At 37.6% G+C, this 14,572-nt stretch overlaps 1 protein-coding gene across 16 annotated transcripts in view; it reads left to right on the forward strand.

Annotated features, from left to right (window-relative positions):
* The window catches only part of LOC144971150 (uncharacterized), a 244,633-nt gene that overhangs the window by 101,120 nt on the left and 128,941 nt on the right, over window positions 1-14,572 (forward strand). For 11 of the 16 annotated variants that reach the window (XM_078911610.1, XM_078911617.1, XM_078911623.1 and 8 more), the window contains 2 exons: window positions 10,997-12,611; window positions 12,970-14,130. In XM_078911610.1, the coding sequence (XP_078767736.1) occupies window positions 10,997-12,611; window positions 12,970-14,130 (2,776 nt within the window). The remainder of the gene's footprint in view (window positions 1-10,996; window positions 12,612-12,969; window positions 14,131-14,572) is intronic. The other 5 variants (XM_078911618.1, XM_078911619.1, XM_078911620.1 and 2 more) reach the window with 1 other exon arrangement.

Here is a 14,572-nt window from a genome sequence, read left to right on the forward strand (position 1 = left end):
ATTTTATTAGCCCTGAAAACTGCGATTTTTATTTTCCTATTTCAAGTAGGCAGGTCTGCTATGACAAGTATTAGTTCCATAGTCAAAATAAGGCAAACAAAAACAAAGTTTATTTAATCTTAGGCTTTCGTCAATACTTCATACAATACAATTAAGACAAAATAATGTTACCAATCTCTCCTCATGCATTCGTTAGACTATCACAATAACGACCTTGTTATCTTTACTCCTCGCACAACCAACCCCTAGCTTCCCGCCTTTCATCACGAACTATCTTATGTATGTATTAGCTTCAGGACGGGCAAGTACGGAATCTGCCCACCCTTCCTTTAAACGTATTTATTTCCTCTATAACTTAGTTAGAATTCAACTCTCTCCTTTCTCAGAAGAGTATTTCTCGTATACTAATTCAATTTTTGAGAAAACCAAAATGGTGGCTGTATTTTATATATTTATTTAGTCGTGACTTTTGAATAAAAGTGTTTTGTTTTATTAGACGGAATACAATAGAAAATTGCATTGTTTTGCAAAATTATTTTGTCTGGCAATAAAAATACAGCGGTAATTACTTTAAGAATAAAAAAAAACTAACAAATTAATTTGTTAAAAAAAAACAAAAAAAAAAAACAAAAAAAAAAAAAAAACAACAACAACAAAAAACAATAAGAAAACAATTTAAATAAATGAGTTTTGAGAAGCACTAAAGAAAACGAGAAAAAAAGAAATGGTTTAAATGGATAAACAAATATGTAAAAACAACACAAATTAATACTAAATTGATATAAAATTAGTAAATTAATAAATTTAATTCAATACTGGAACCTTCCCAAAGTCATTACATCACTTGTACCAGCACAAGTAAGGCAATAAATAAGAAAAAGTTCGTTTGCCAAAATCCCTATTTAGTTTTCACTGGTTAATAAGGTGGGCTCTTTTGAATTAGCCCGACCTAGTACTAGAGAGGCCAGACAGCGAAAATCGTCAGGCGACGTGACGATGAGATGACGATGTGGGCGGAGTGGAGTGGTTGGGGGGGGGGGTGAAAAAAAAAAGGAGCGTATCCTGGTTTATGCATTCAGGGGTGCATGGTGATTCGCAATCTATCAAAAATACACACACATTGATTTCGGTACGAAGTATCACGTTTAAGTAGTAACTTTTGAAATTATCTAATTTAAATTTGATTATTTCGGACCTGGTAATACAGCATATAACTTTAAAAAACAGGCTGGTATTTGCCCACCCTGCCCATTATTACCAGCCGTCCCTGAGAGAGAGAGAGGAGAGAGAGAGAGGAGAGAGAGAAAGAGAGAGAGAGAGAGAGAGAGAGAGAGAGAGAGAGAGAGAGAGAGGAGGCAGATAGAAGACAGAGGTAGATGGTATGTGTTTGTGTATGTGTGTGTGTTTGAGAGAGATAGAGATATATAGATAGATAGATAGATAGATAGATAAATAGATAGATAGATAGATAGATAGATAGAGAGAGAGAGAGAGAGAGAGAGAGAGAGAGAGAGAGAGAGAGAGAGAGAGAGAGAGATGTATATTCCTGGGATCCAAGGCCACGATCATTTGAGAATATTTACATCCATTAATCCTATCCAAGACCCCATCAATGAAATACCAGTGAATCAACAGACCGTTATCCACACAATGACAACAGACACATTAACAGACTGCATCATTTCAAACCTCAAAGGTCCATTAAAAACCCAATCGATGTCGCATTCCTAGAATTATGCAATACCTATATTTACATGGACAAAACACCTTTTTTATTTTGCTATTTTTTTTCACTTCATAACTTCCCCAAATAATTTAATCTGGTAATTTGAGTTTTGACTTCAAAATGATGAGCACGGCATTTTTAAAATGTTTTTTCAGGTCTAAGAAATAAAACTTATTTTCTTCGTAAAGGGGAGAAAGTCTGACTTCTTGAAGTTGTAACTAGGCGATATTTTGATAACATGAATAATAATATTATAATAAAATTATCTCTAACAAAATATGAGACTAAGACCTGGATGGTAATGAGATATTACAATTTTAAGATATAGGTGATAGCCTATCTTGTATTACCAAATGAATGTACCATACTCCTTTGCCTTACCTTTTTTGGGTTCTTTAATTGTAAACTTCCGTCCTTTTTACTGACGATGAAATGACCTAAATGTGTCGAAAACTCCGTAAAACCCTAAAATACTAACAGACAGCAACAACCCCCCCCCCCCACAAAAAACCTATAAAAAACAACAAACAAACAAACAAAACACAAATAACAAAAAAAACAAAAAAAAAAAACAAAAAAACAAAAAAAACAAAAAAAACTAAAAACAATGTATGCCTCTACGTGAAGTGTGGGTTTTTCCTCTTAAACTTTGAAAAAGTAAATATTATATTAAATTTCCAAACTCTGATCATTTGGACTCGATTTTCTAAATTTAGCTCATTCGACTTACACTAGATTGAATCGGTGGGTCACACTTTCGAAAAGGTCTTTATATGTTTTTATTGGTTGAAAATTCTCAACAAAAAAAAAACGCTGTTTCAAGAGACTTTTAAAAAGTGGTGTGTTAGTTCGAGAATCATTGCGATGATTTGAGAAAAAAAAAAGTCATTTAGATCCTTTGGAAGTAATTAAAAAAGTATTCTAGAGAAAAAAGCCTTACCGGGTCCTGGGTTGAAATTCAATTAAACTTGATTACTTTTTAAAATTAACCATTAAATATATTTTTGTTTGGATTCTCCCCTCCCTTAAAGCTTGTTCCGCGGTGTTGTAACAATTTCTAGACATAATCAGTAAAGTGAGTGGAGCAGGCACTTATGTTGGTAACAACAAGATATGAAGTGAGTAGAAAAGTGCCAGAAGACAATAGAGAATAAAAAATGTATGGGGTGAATTTTTAATTCAGAAAAGTGAGTGGAGCAGGCACTTATGTTGGTAACAACAAGATATGAAGTGAGTAGAAAAGTGCCAGAAGACAATAGAGAATAGAGAATATGCTCCCACCGCCGCGAAAATTTTTTTTATTCTCTATTGTCTTCTGGCACTTTTCTACTCACTTCATATCTTGTTGTTACCAACATAAGTGCCTGCTCCACTCACTTTTCTGAATTAAAATTCACCCCATACACCGGAGCATACTCAATGTCTCAATCGTTTCTATGTTATATGTTTGTGATGAGAATATTGGCTATTAAGCTTAACTGCTGGTCAAAATTACTTCGCGATGGTGGTGAACGAATCGGCGATCTCAAGAAGTGGGTGAGAGAGGGATCTAGAAATGACTTTGGGTTTGAAACGAATATTTTTGTGTTCGTGGATAGCTCACACGGTAGAGCCACGCTCTCACCTGCCAGGCGGAGTTGTCGTACCAATAAGGTCGCAGGTTCAAACCCCACCACCGCCGCGAAAAGTTTTTATTCTCTATTGTCTTCTGGCACTTTTCTACTCACTTCTTATCTTGTTGTTACCAACATAAGTGCCTGCTCCACTCACTTTTCTGAATTAAAAATTCACCCCATACACCGGAGCATACTCAATGTCTCAATCGTTTCTATGTTATATGTTTGTGATGAGAATATTGGCTATTAAGCTTAACTGCTGGTCAAAATTACTTCGCGATGGTGGTGAACGAATCGGCGATCTCAAGAAGTGGGTGAGAGAGGGATCTAGAAATGACTTTGGGTTTGAAACGAATATTTTTGTGTTCGTGGATAGCTCACACGGTAGAGCCACGCTCTCACCTGCCAGGCGGAGTTGTCGTACCAATAAGGTCGCAGGTTCAAACCCCACCACCGCCGCGAAATTTTTTTTTATTCTCTATTGTCTTCTGGCACTTTTCTACTCACTTCATATCTTGTTGTTACCAACATAAGTGCCTGCTCCACTCACTTTTCTGAATTAAAAATTCACCCCATACACCGGAGCATACTCAATGTCTCAATCGTTTCTATGTTATATGTTTGTGATGAGAATATTGGCTATTAAGCTTAACTGCTGGTCAAATTACTTCGCGATGGTGGTGAACGAATCGGCGATCTCAAGAAGTGGGTGAGAGAGGGATCTAGAAATGACTTTGGGTTTGAAACGAATATTTTTGTGTTCGTGGATAGCTCACACGGTAGAGCCACGCTCTCACCTGCCAGGCGGAGTTGTCGTACCAATAAGGTCGCAGGTTCAAACCCCACCACCGCCGCGAAAATTTTTTTAATTCTCTATTGTCTTCTGGCACTTTTCTACTCACTTCATATCTTGTTGTTACCAACATAAGTGCCTGCTCCACTCACTTTTCTGAATTAAAAATTCACCCCATACACCGGAGCATACTCAATGTCTCAATCGTTTCTATGTTATATGTTTGTGATGAGAATATTGGCTATTAAGCTTAACTGCTGGTCAAAATTACTTCGCGATGGTGGTGAACGAATCGGCGATCTCAAGAAGTGGGTGAGAGAGGGATCTAGAAATGACTTTGGGTTTGAAACGAATATTTTTGTGTTCGTGGATAGCTCACACGGTAGAGCCACGCTCTCACCTGCCAGGCGGAGTTGTCGTACCAATAAGGTCGCAGGTTCAAACCCCACCACCGCCGCGAAAATTTTTTTTATTCTCTATTGTCTTCTGGCACTTTTCTACTCACTTCATATCTTGTTGTTACCAACATAAGTGCCTGCTCCACTCACTTTTCTGAATTAAAAATTCACCCCATACACCGGAGCATACTCAATGTCTCAATCGTTTCTATGTTATATGTTTGTGATGAGAATATTGGCTATTAAGCTTAACTGCTGGTCAAAATTACTTCGCGATGGTGGTGAACGAATCGGCGATCTCAAGAAGTGGATGAGAGAGGGATCTAGAAATGACTTTGGGTTTGAAACGAATATTTTTGTGTTCGTGGATAGCTCACACGGTAGAGCCACGCTCTCACCTGCCAGGCGGAGTTGTCGTACCAATAAGGTCGCAGGTTCAAACCCCACCACCGCGAAAAAATTTTTTATTCTCTATTGTCTTCTGGCACTTTTCTACTCACTTCATATCTTGTTGTTAGACATAATCAGTACGGTTTGTCCAAAAGTTACAGGTCAGTGATTTCGGCGTACGGTCAGTTAGACCTCTAGACATTGGGGACAAGCGCGATAACTGGACCGTAAAAAAGGTTACATAAAGATTTGCAGAGATGGAAAGGAGATGGGGTCCCTTGACCTCTCGCAGTGCGCCAGAGCGGTCCCTAATCCCATCTACTTTGTTCCCTCCCTCCACGTATTTTTCTGACCTTGACCTGCAAATTATTTATTTGGTCTTGTTCTTACCCTGGCTGGGATCCATAGCGAGAGTGAAACAGTTTAATGCATATTTTTTGTTGTTGTACTTTTTAACACCACTCACTGTTCACTTTACTTTTGTGGTCGTCGCCTTGAACTATTGTTTGGGCAGGGGCAGGCTATGAATTTATAAAATAACGATCAAACATGAATATATAACAGCTTCGAAAAAAAGACTTAATACGAAAACTCTAACGTTTCGGGATCAAAAGCATTCTCCCGCCAATAATGAAAACAATTAAAACATAAGACATCAATTAAAATCCAGACATACATAATATGGACAGACATTTTCTCTGCACTATGTCTGGATTTCAAGTGATGTATTAACGTTTTTATTGCTTTTGTTATTGGCTACAGAAGGGTTTTGATCCCAAAAACGTTTCGTGGTTGGTATTTTGTTATTTTTCAACGCTGTTATATTCAATTTTATTCATTATTTTTAGAGTCCACAGATTCTAGCAACTTAATATCACTTTGTTGTGCGAGTTTATGAAGATTTCGGTTTAAAGTACACAATGGCGTTTGAAAAATTAATAATTTGATTTGTTAGCATCAATATATTTATATTACCGATCTTAACATTGTGATAAATATTCAAAACTCGAAAGCCATCTTATCTGGCTGATAAGGATGCTCTAAATAAGGCTGTGGGTCAGAATGTGGTTGTCCTTAAAACTTTGGTAACATCAACCGCATACTTTTTTCCTTTTCATAGATTGATTGTTATTCAGTCCTCGTTTTGCCTTTACGTGCGTCTTCATCCGTGTGGAAGAAGATGTTGTCCTGCCAGTTGATAGCACAACAGAAACATACTTGTTTGTTTATATAATAAGCCTTCGTGGCATCTTCCATTCTAGTATGTCCACGTTACACTGAAAGGTCATTCTTCTTTCACTAATTAGCTCGACATAATATTATCATTGTAAGTGGACATAAAACATGACTTATACGTGAAGTACATGACGTTGATAGGGGGTGGGATTGGGGAAGGGGGGGGGGGGTTGTTAGGACTCAGGGAGCTGTAGCTCATGACTCAAACACGATATTGACTCAAACCCAAAAAGGCTTGGTTCCACACCGTGTTACGTGCAATCTTTTTTCTCGCTTTCTTGTTCAATAATTGGCAGACCTGCCTACTTGAAAATGTTCTAATTCGTAATTTTTTAGGAGATAAAAATTGTTGTCGCTATAGTCAACTTTAACAATAAACATTTTACTCATACAAGGATTAAATAACACTTCAAAATCCTTACAATTATGTAGACTGGCATCAACTTTAATTTTAAATGAGTTTTAATGATTTAGAAGAGATGCTCATGTAGTTCCAGGTTTGTTTGAGTTTTTGCCAAGATGAGGTTCATTTAAATAGATCGATATTTGAAGGACGATTTTTCAGGCTAAATATTTAGATTCGTGTTTTTCCGAGTACGGCAGTTAACTGGTTAATGAACTTGGGAACTTTTAAAATTACGGACATGCAGAGAGAATGCGTTTTTACCTGGTTGAGACCATTAATTCTTGACGGAATACTAAAATAAATACAGTGCTCTACTTATATAATATTATAGTGCGGCTATGTAGTCTTGTGGTGTGACTCTCGCTTTTGGTTCAAAAGGTCAACGGTTCGAGTCCCTCTTGAGCGGCTCATAGCTGATGCTGAGTTCTTGGAAAAAGCTCTTGACTCATATGCTCGCATCGTACTCGGGTCTAAAATGAAAATAATTGTGGTATTCATTGAATGCTTTGTTTATTCATCTTAACTACGCCACTACCACATTATTTCATTCATCTGTAGTGTTTCATTGTCTGTTTTGTTGATAAAGGGGAAACCTGAAACGTTCATTTGATCTGTTTTTGTAATTAAATTGAAGCCTACAATCAATTTCACATTATTATTCATTTCTTGGAGCTTCGAGCAGCAACATTTACGTTTATCACAACATAACACTCTTTGCGAACGGAAATGAGAATTTATGCTTCTTTATCACAAATAGTGTTATTTTTGAGTTAAGGCAATAATAATAGTAATCAACTCAGTGTCGGGTTCAGTGCTATTTTCTTCTTTTGCATCAGATTGATTTTCTCAAGAATTTAACATTAAATGGATGGCAGTTAAATCCTAGACTTGTAGCCATTTATTTCTCATTTTGAGTGTTCCAATTCAACGGAATTTAGGATATTATTATCTTCACGTCAAGCACAGCTGGGAAATAAGACATTGCAGTCATTGCAGTCGTTTCTAATGCCAATGCCGATGACTTACTGTGTGAGATATACTTTGTGTTAACATCACACGTTACATTTGCCGACGATGTTTCCTTCTTCCATGTCGTCAAATCTTGTTTTAAATATTTCACATTAGAAGTTTTGTTCTTCCTTTTTTACATCACTTTTCTCCTCCTGTCCTTCTCTTTCTCAGCCCACCACTATCGCCATGTAATGATAAGTAATGGTATTATTATTATTATTATTATTATTATTATTATTATTATTATTATTATTATTATTATTATTATTATTATTATTGTTATTATTATTATTATTATTATTATTATTATATATTATATATATATGATGATATATTATATATATATAATAATAATAATAATAATAATAATAAAAATAATAATAGTAGTATAATAATGATGATGATGATATAGATAATAATAATATATAATATAATAATAAAATAATAATAATAATAATAAATAATAATAATAATAATAATAATAATAATAATAATGATAATAATAACAACAACAATATAATAATAATAATAATAATAATAATAATAATAATAATAATAATAATAATATAATAATAATAACAATAACAACCACGACGACGACGACGACGACCACGACAACGACGACGATGATGATGATGATGATGATGATGATGATAATAATGATGATAATAATAATAATAATAATGATAATGATAATAACGATGACGATGAAGATGATGGTGATGATGATGATGATGATGATGATGATGATGATGATAATGATGATGATGATGATGATGATGATGATGATGATGATGATGATGATGATGATAATAATGATATATTGAAAACAATGATTTTAATTATAGTAATGATGATAATTATAATTATGATGGTGAAAATACTAACTTTAAAAATTGCCTCTGTAAAATGTTAGCCAAGTTGTGTTCCCCGACATACTGTTTATAAAGAAATACATTACAAACAACTTTGGCCACAATAGATACGTAAATATCCATTTTTATCTTTTATAATTGTTTCTGTCCCTTCTCTCTCTTTTACCTCTTCTTTCTCCTCCTCTTCCTCTTTTCATTCTCCTCCTCCTCCTCTTCATCATCATCCCCCTCTTCCTTTTCCCCTAACTTATCCACAACCATCACCACGTCCTTCATTTTCTTCTCCTCCTCCCCCCCCTCCTTCTCCTTCTCCTTCTCCTTCTCCTCCATCTTCTTCTCTTTTTTTTTGTCATATCTTGTTATTTTTATCTCTTTTGTCCCCTTTTACTGCCCACTCTATCATTTCATCTCTATCGTCAATCATTCTCTTTCTTTCTATCTCGCCGTATTTAGCGCGCGCTTATGCGTGTGTTTCTGTGTGAACCTGCACAGTTTGAGGACAGAAGCGCGTGTGAATGCGTGCTTGTTTCGGAATCTTTCGGTTTGTTTAACCACTTTGATCCCCTCTATCCTGCATGAAATTCCAATGAGAACAGGGACGGGGCCATTGATCGATGGCAGATCTTAACAGTGCACACGAATAATATGGCACAACACAACAGCACATTTTAGGCAAACACACTGGTAGTAGACGTGGTGGTGGTCCATGACACACCAAAGGTTCGATGAGGACGGATTATGGGGTTTTAGCGGTCTGATGCTTGATACTGATTCCTTTACATGAAGATAGCACTATCAGCAAAAGTAATCGTAATTATATTATTATTTTCAATTTGAGTTACTGCTTTGCTCCCGTGAGGAATTCAATAGGGTTCAAGAGGGTCAGAGGTCAAAGGGGATTACCATGAACACACAGGATTAACATGTGTCGATAACACTGCGATGTTTTGTCTCGAACTGATACTGATAGACAGGATGATAGTTCTGTATCGATACCAATTGACATTGGAATGTTGGAGAATGATTCGCCTGGAATTGTACTCTTCCTCCATATTCTTTATATTTCTTTTCTTTTCTCATCACCTCGCTGGTTCAAATAAATTGAAGACGTTGGGAACTGATTCGCCTGGAATTGTACTCTTCCTCCATATTCTTTATATTTCTTTTCTTTTCTCATCACCTCGCTGGCTCAAATAAATTGAAGATGTTGGGAATTGATTCCCTAGTCACCTTATTGTTTGAAAGGTTCTCTTGCGTTTTATCAGTTTCATATAGAACTTCAAAACGGAGATACCTCTTGAATTACTTGAAACAAGTTTAAAAGACACTTTAACACATCTTTAGATTTTAAAAAAGCTTCTCTTTTAAATGATATAAAATATATTGAAGCCATTGCACTGTCCATTGGTCAAATCGGGAGCGATTTTTTTACAGAAAAGAATTCGCGTTGTATCTTTTTGCGTTGGTACGGTCTCTAAATGATTCAAGAGCCTTATAGAAGCCGACCCTCTTATGTTCCTTGCACAAATTTAGATTACTCTTTGCTTTAATGCCTAATCTTGTCTTCAACCATTGGTCTATTCTTCATAATAGGGGCAACATTGAACCTTTATTTAGCTTTCACATGATCATTACATTTGTTTACATTCTTTAACTCGCCAATAACAGTGTTATCACTGTCCGAAAAGTAAAATTGTATGCCAAGAGTATAGAGGGTAAAAGTGACTGGCATTTATGGAAACAACACACACACACACACACACACACACGACGTTTTGACCCTTGACCTTCATCAAGGTACAGACAAAACAGGCAAAAAAAAGGAGATATTATTTCGTATTTTCTGTGGTACTTTTTAGTTTTTAATAAACATTATATGGGGTTCTACCGGCATCGTGTCTTGCATTATGTGTTGCAGTTAGTTTGGGACCTAATGCAGAGCGCTTTGAGCACATTTAGTAGATACTGATCAACATAAAATCTCGCGTTTGAACTTCCAATAATAAGAAATTAAGCCAGCAGATAAGTGCCAGAGGACAATTGAGAATATTTTTTTTTTCGGCGATGGGGAGTCTTACCCACGACCGGACTGTTAAAGTATCCCCCCTCCCTGCTATAAGAGTAATGTAATGTAAAAAAGAGTAAATGCTGCTCAAAGCTGGATGAAATAAATAACAATGTGAAATTGAATGTAAGCTTCAATTTAATACACGACAACAGATAAAATGGAAACAGGATGAATGAAACACTGCAGACGAATGAGATAATATTTTATAAATTTGTTTTTTTTATAAAGGGGAAACCCGAAACGTCCGTTTGATCTGTTTTTGTATATAAAATTGAAGCTTACATCCAATTTCACATTGTTATTTATTACTTGCTACGAGAAGGACGCTCGACAATCGACACCATCCACCACTCCAAATAATAAAAGTTGTTTCAAGCTATGTTGAGTCCCTCGGCGAGACTAACTTCTGATAAACAAACTTGTCCATCAATTTTGAAATAATTGTTTTTTCTTTGTTTTTTTTTAAATCATCGACAGGCTTCTGACGGAAGAAAAAGGAGGTCCTTTTTGCCAGCACCTAAGAAGTCTTCCTCAGGGCTGCCTGTACCATCCTCCTCTTCACGCTCATCTTTCGAGCAACAACAGCAACAACAACAGTCACAACAATATAATCCCCCGCCCCAACATAGTCGTTTGTCACGACCCCAATACAGCTCTCAGCCTCAATATCAGCAACAGCAGCAACACTATCCCTACCAAAATGAACCACCACAATACCAGCAACAGCAAAAACAACAATCTCCACCGCGACAGCCATCCCAGAGTCAAAATGTGACTTCTGACAGAGAGCCCATTTTTGGTAAAGGTCTTCGTGTGGGCGCTCGGGTAAAGATCGGGGGAGTAAAGCCTGGAATCATCCGTTATTTAGGGACAACACATTTGGCACCTGGTATTTTCTGTGGAATTGAACTGTTCGATTCGGATGGAAGCCATGACGGCGAGGTGAACGGACATAGGTATTTTTCATGCGCACCAAAGCACGGTATTTTCGCACCAAAGGAAAAAGTGTGTTTGGACACGACGTATAATCCTTTGGCGAGAGTTTATGAGTCTGACCTCAGTGGATGCAGCAGTACGGAAAGTTTAGCGGATAAATCTAACGAAGCTTTCAGGAAATTCTCTGAAGGTGATATCGAAGCGGTTGAAGTTAGTCCCAGCAGCCCTGATCGCGCAAATAGACAAGGCGGTGCTCGAAGTGGAATCTTTTATCATTCACAAAATAGAAAAGCTGATCTCAACTCCACATATGATCTAGGCAGCGGTGGTGATGATGAATCTCTAAGACACCATAGCAGTACTCATGAGAGACCGGGTCTCGGAGTTCACACAAGACATTCTAAAAACCAGAGATCGTTGTTGCCCAGTTTTAAGTCATCATCGTCCACGGTTTTAGGTTCTCATGCAACTCACCAACCATTAAAATCCAGCAGTCACACAGATTCATCGACTGCTGATGATCGTCTTCAACAACATTACCAAACATCCTCAGACTTTAACATAACTGAAAATCTGTCCCCAATTCCACAAAGCTCACCAAAATCATCGATCTGTCACTTAGAATCGTCACATTTTTCGTCCCGCTCCAGCTCTCCGTTGATTTCACGCCACAGTAGCAGTCTAAGCGGAAGCGGAAAGTCTTCAGAAGATTCGGAGGAAGACGGATTGGCTTTATCACGAAGCGGCCATCTGAGTACTGGAGTGAAAGAACAACTACGGGTAGACAATCGACGCTATCTCAATTTTACTTTTGACAGAGAGAGAAGCGACGGAGATATTGACCTTCACAACAACACATTCGACGTTGTCAATGTATCGAATGATGGTGAGGATTATGATGGGGATGTTGCTGATGGTAACAGAACCTTCGACGTAAACGTCTCCTACAATGAAAATAATCATAGAATTGTAGATTACGACGGTAGTGACGACCCCCTTTCAACGACACAGACTGTATCAGCATCGGATTTACCCGATATTCTGATTCCTTGTGTTGATAACAACGGCAGTGGTGCAACACAAGGCTACGAAGATCAAAGTCTTTGGACCATAGGCAGTGGCCGATGTGACAACTTTTCTTACCGTCAAATGGAAGGTAAGTCATCTTTGTCATTTATATAGCTATCAAAAATGGCAGTTAATAATGCTATTGGCTTGAGCTTTTCCCAATTTGTTGTCAACCAGTCCTATAAAAAACCTTATTAGGAATCAATCATTACGTCTCAAAAAGTATCTTTCTGAAGAAACAGAAAAAGGTAATAACGAGCCGTTAGTACCGTTGGCTCTTAGGGCTCTTCACAGACTTTTTCTATTGGCACGCATGATATTGATAATGGTGGTGGTCTTGAACATAAAGTTTTTAGATTTAAGCACCCAATAAAGTTTATAAATATTATAACCCCATTCTCCTTCCTACCCTGAAACCTGCTCTTTAATTTTTGAAAACTCCCCAGTTCCTCCTCCTCCTCTCCCTAAGACGTATGATTGCTCCTCCTCTAAAAAGACCGAAGAAACGACAGCTGAGTCATCTGGAATCTCACGGCACAATTCAACTGGGAGTTCAACAGGGAACGGAGGCGATTCGTCATCTAGTGGCACTGAATCCAAAACTGAATCCTCTTCCGACGGAAGTAAAGGCGACAATGTAGACGATAGTTCGAACGGTATCTCTCCAGAAGCGTCCCAAACCTTGGAATGGGACTACGGGCAGGAATTTGAGGGTAAATTACCTGCTATTATACATTCTGACAATACTATGAGTGCTTCAGCCAGCACTGGTACATCTGAATCTCTCAGCGATGTTCTCAGAGACGTATCTGAGCACAGCGACGGTGGTATAGAACCAGAATTTGCGTCTGGTATTAGTTTGGAATCAGACCAATTTGAAGTGTCGGAGAATGATTTTGAGAGCATAGACAGACTTGAAGACTTTACCTTTTTTGGAAAAGATACGAAAACGATTATGACTGATTCGGGAATTTCGGAGAGAGATATTGAGTCTAGCATGGCGAAGTCATCCACATCTACAATCTGTGGAAGTTCTTCGGAAGATTTTTCTTCAAAAGATGACGACAATTCTGTTGCAACAACCAAAGCAACAAGTTCTGACTCTTCGCAAGAGACCATAGCTCCTGAGTTAACAGCAGACACACCTATTTCCTCGGAGGTGAAAGAGCTGCCTGGTGATTCTGAAAACACATATATCGGGTACAACATTGACGATGACCAAAGTCAGCTGGACTCGACTGGAGATGGAGACGACCTTAGCTGTTCTTCCGCATCGGCAGTATCTGTACAGGATATCACCATATTGTCAGCGAACAACAGTAATATAATATCTCCTAGGCGACCGGATAATAATGATGTAGACAATTTAAACAATATTCCATCTGAAGATAATAAGTACGAAAGTTATGAGAAAATGAGGAACCCTTGTGCATCAGAGGAGTCGATGGGGAGTCTTAATCTTCCTAAACTGAGTAAAGAGTCTGTGGCTCAGTTAACGGCCCAAACTTCCGATGAGCAGGGTCGCAGAGTGTCGCCCAGGGAGGAGCAACGAGGCGGCAAAAAGGAGAGGCCCATCTCTCTTCTCTCCACGGCCAGCGCTGACACAGGTATGGAGCTTCTACACGTAGACGTGGAATGACCTATCGCACTTAAAACCTATTATGCTGATCAAAATATTTTCAACTTTCTGTTGTTCTTAGATTTCTTTTTAGTTCTGTTTGGGTTTTTCCTTTGTGTGCAATTTTGTTTGGAATTAGCCATTTACCCGCTAATATGTAATATACTAGCTTATTAAACGAAGACATCATTATTTTAATACCCAAACAAATCACTTCTTTTCGAGGTGGTGTTTTACAAAAGTTTTAAAAAAGCAATAACGCAAGTCATATAAATCGCGCTCAAAATGACATATATTCTTAACACACACAAACACACTCACACACCCACCCACACACCCACCCACACACACACACACACACACACACACACACACTGAGAGAGAGAGAAAGAGAGAGAGAGAGAGAGAGAGAGAGAGAGAGGGAGAGAGAG

Source organism: Berghia stephanieae, chromosome 4 (genome assembly GCF_034508935.2).
Source record: "Berghia stephanieae isolate SIO BIC M18660-M18661 chromosome 4, UCSD_Bste_1.3, whole genome shotgun sequence".
NCBI lineage: Eukaryota > Metazoa > Mollusca > Gastropoda > Nudibranchia > Aeolidiidae > Berghia > Berghia stephanieae.